At 27.5% G+C, this 2406-nt stretch overlaps 1 protein-coding gene across 1 annotated transcript in view; it reads left to right on the forward strand.

Annotated features, from left to right (window-relative positions):
* Positions 1 to 2406, forward strand: part of LOC105627702 (pikachurin-like) — a 151139-nt gene that overhangs the window by 111465 nt on the left and 37268 nt on the right. Inside the window, exon 6 of the mRNA XM_012208979.1 lies at positions 1903 to 2047. Coding sequence (XP_012064369.1) covers positions 1903 to 2047 — 145 coding nt within the window. The remainder of the gene's footprint in view (positions 1 to 1902; positions 2048 to 2406) is intronic.

Here is a 2406-nt window from a genome sequence, read left to right on the forward strand (position 1 = left end):
CACACACACACACACACACACGCATGCACGCACGCACGCATGCACGCACGCACGCGCACACACACGCATACATTTTACACACATTTTTGTCATATCTTATTGAAATATATGACTTTTTATTTGAATTTCTTTATGTTGGTTGGTTATGGTGTTTGTGAATTTCTCGTGAATAATTAAAACAACATATTTATGTTCAATACATATATATTGTAAAATAAAATATCTATTTTAACACATAGAGAAAAATTATTAATTCAGTTATTTTTTCTTTTTTTAAATTGTTAAAATAGAATTTAAAATCTGTGTTTTAACATTTATAATTTTAGGATTAAATGTTATATGAGTTGTAAGAATAATGCTACATTTACAGGTTTTTGTGTATTTAACTAAAAGTGTATATTACTAAAACTTGTGTATATAACTAAAGGAGCATAAATATTTCAATGTTAAATATTCTAACTGATTTATTTAATTAGATATTTTAAATAATTTATTTTAAAAAAAATATTAATATTAATTATTTATTTTTATAATAAATAAGTCAATTTTATTTTTAATAAAGATTTTAAGAATTATTAAATTAGAATATCAAAATTACTAAATATGAATATATAATCATATGAACATATAATCTAAATATAAAACAGAGATATGAAAAACGTAACAAATATCATATAACGATTTATTTAAAAAAAGAATATATTTTCCAGAACTAATTTTTGCGATAATTTCTATTCAGATGAAATTACACTGCGGAATTGCAGGATAAAGGGATTGAAATCATAGATCATATACCAAATTCATAGACACATTCATCAATTGTGCTGCGTAATTTATTCATTGATATCAGAGGCTGTCTATTGTTTCGAGATTCGTTTCCACAATTCATTATTCGAACACTAAATATTTATGGATTTATTGTTCTGTTAACTAAGTAAAGACTATTATGTATACGCTTACATAACACTGGTTTACTTTTGCAATCATCGTAAATAGATTATCGTCACTAATGATGATTCCTATATAATGACAAACCTTGTCAACAATATTCCGAAACAACCGCAAATATTATTGAATGCTAGTCATATTCTTCTCTTCCCGTCATTAATGAAAGTTTATCGTGTATTAGAATATCGAGAGATATTTATTTATTATTTAATTATTATATTTAACAGACCGCTGAAATAAACAAATATATAAAAAAAATTTTTTTATTTAAAAAATATTGGAAATTTATAATATGTAGCGTTGTTCTTCTTTCTTTTTGTCTAAACTCAATATATGTATATACGTACGTACAAAAACATTATAAATATAAGAAAATTTTTATTAGTGATAATTTTTCCTATACTACATGTTTTGTATGCATTGAGATTAGACAAAAAAAAAAGAGCAGAATAATGTTATACATAAAGTAAATTTATTTCCAATATTTTTTTTAAATAAATTTATTTTTTAATTATTTAATGTTTTAATTATTGATATTATATATTATCTTGAATCAATATCATATCAATTTAAGAAAAAAAATATATTTCAAAAATATATAAAATAAATTTGCTTTATATAACAATCTTTTCTTTCTTTTTTTATATATTGTTTGTATTGAGTTTCTATGAAACTAACTTACTATTGTAAAATAAAATAAATTTTCAATAAAGCTGGATTAAGCAAACAAACGTGAATATACGGAAGTGAACGATTTGCTTCAATGAATAGCATCGCAAATACTGACGACACCATTCGCTCATTAAAACAGATTGATTTGCATGATTTTGGCTTCATGTATATCAAAAGAACATATTATATTATGAATTCCATACCGACAACGCCCAATATTTCACACGATGTGTCTAACATTTTCAATCGATTAACATTACCTCCATATCTTTCTGCGATAAGGTTTGATTGTGGCAGCGGTGTGGGCACCGTGAGAAGCACGGAAACGGTGAAACTGAATGAGTGGAACACCCTGAGTGTCTACAGACATCGATGGGACGCCTGGATTCAACTGAATCAAGAGAAGAGGGTAGAGGGACGATCGAAGGTAAGGGCACTTCATTTTATTTCCATCAAGGCCAGACGCCGGATATTATTTACTCGCATATACCGCGGATTCAAGGAGGGAATCGATATTCCGCAGTGAGGCGGGACGTATTATCGGGATTACCAGTGAGAGTTTATTCGAATTCTCGAGATTCTTACGGTGACGTCCACACGCTCGATCGCCTACCCTAGGACTTTCTTCTAGGCTTGTGTTCTACGTAAAAATAGAATGAGAAAACGAAATTCAATTGATTGCGATAATAGTAATTCATTGTCGCTCGTAGCGATAAATAAGCATTGTATCTCATTACGTATACATTAATTTGAAATATTATTTATTAAAAATCTCTCTCTCTCTCT

The sequence above is a fragment of the Atta cephalotes genome (assembly GCF_000143395.1).
Source record: "Atta cephalotes unplaced genomic scaffold scaffold00010, whole genome shotgun sequence".
NCBI lineage: Eukaryota > Metazoa > Arthropoda > Insecta > Hymenoptera > Formicidae > Atta > Atta cephalotes.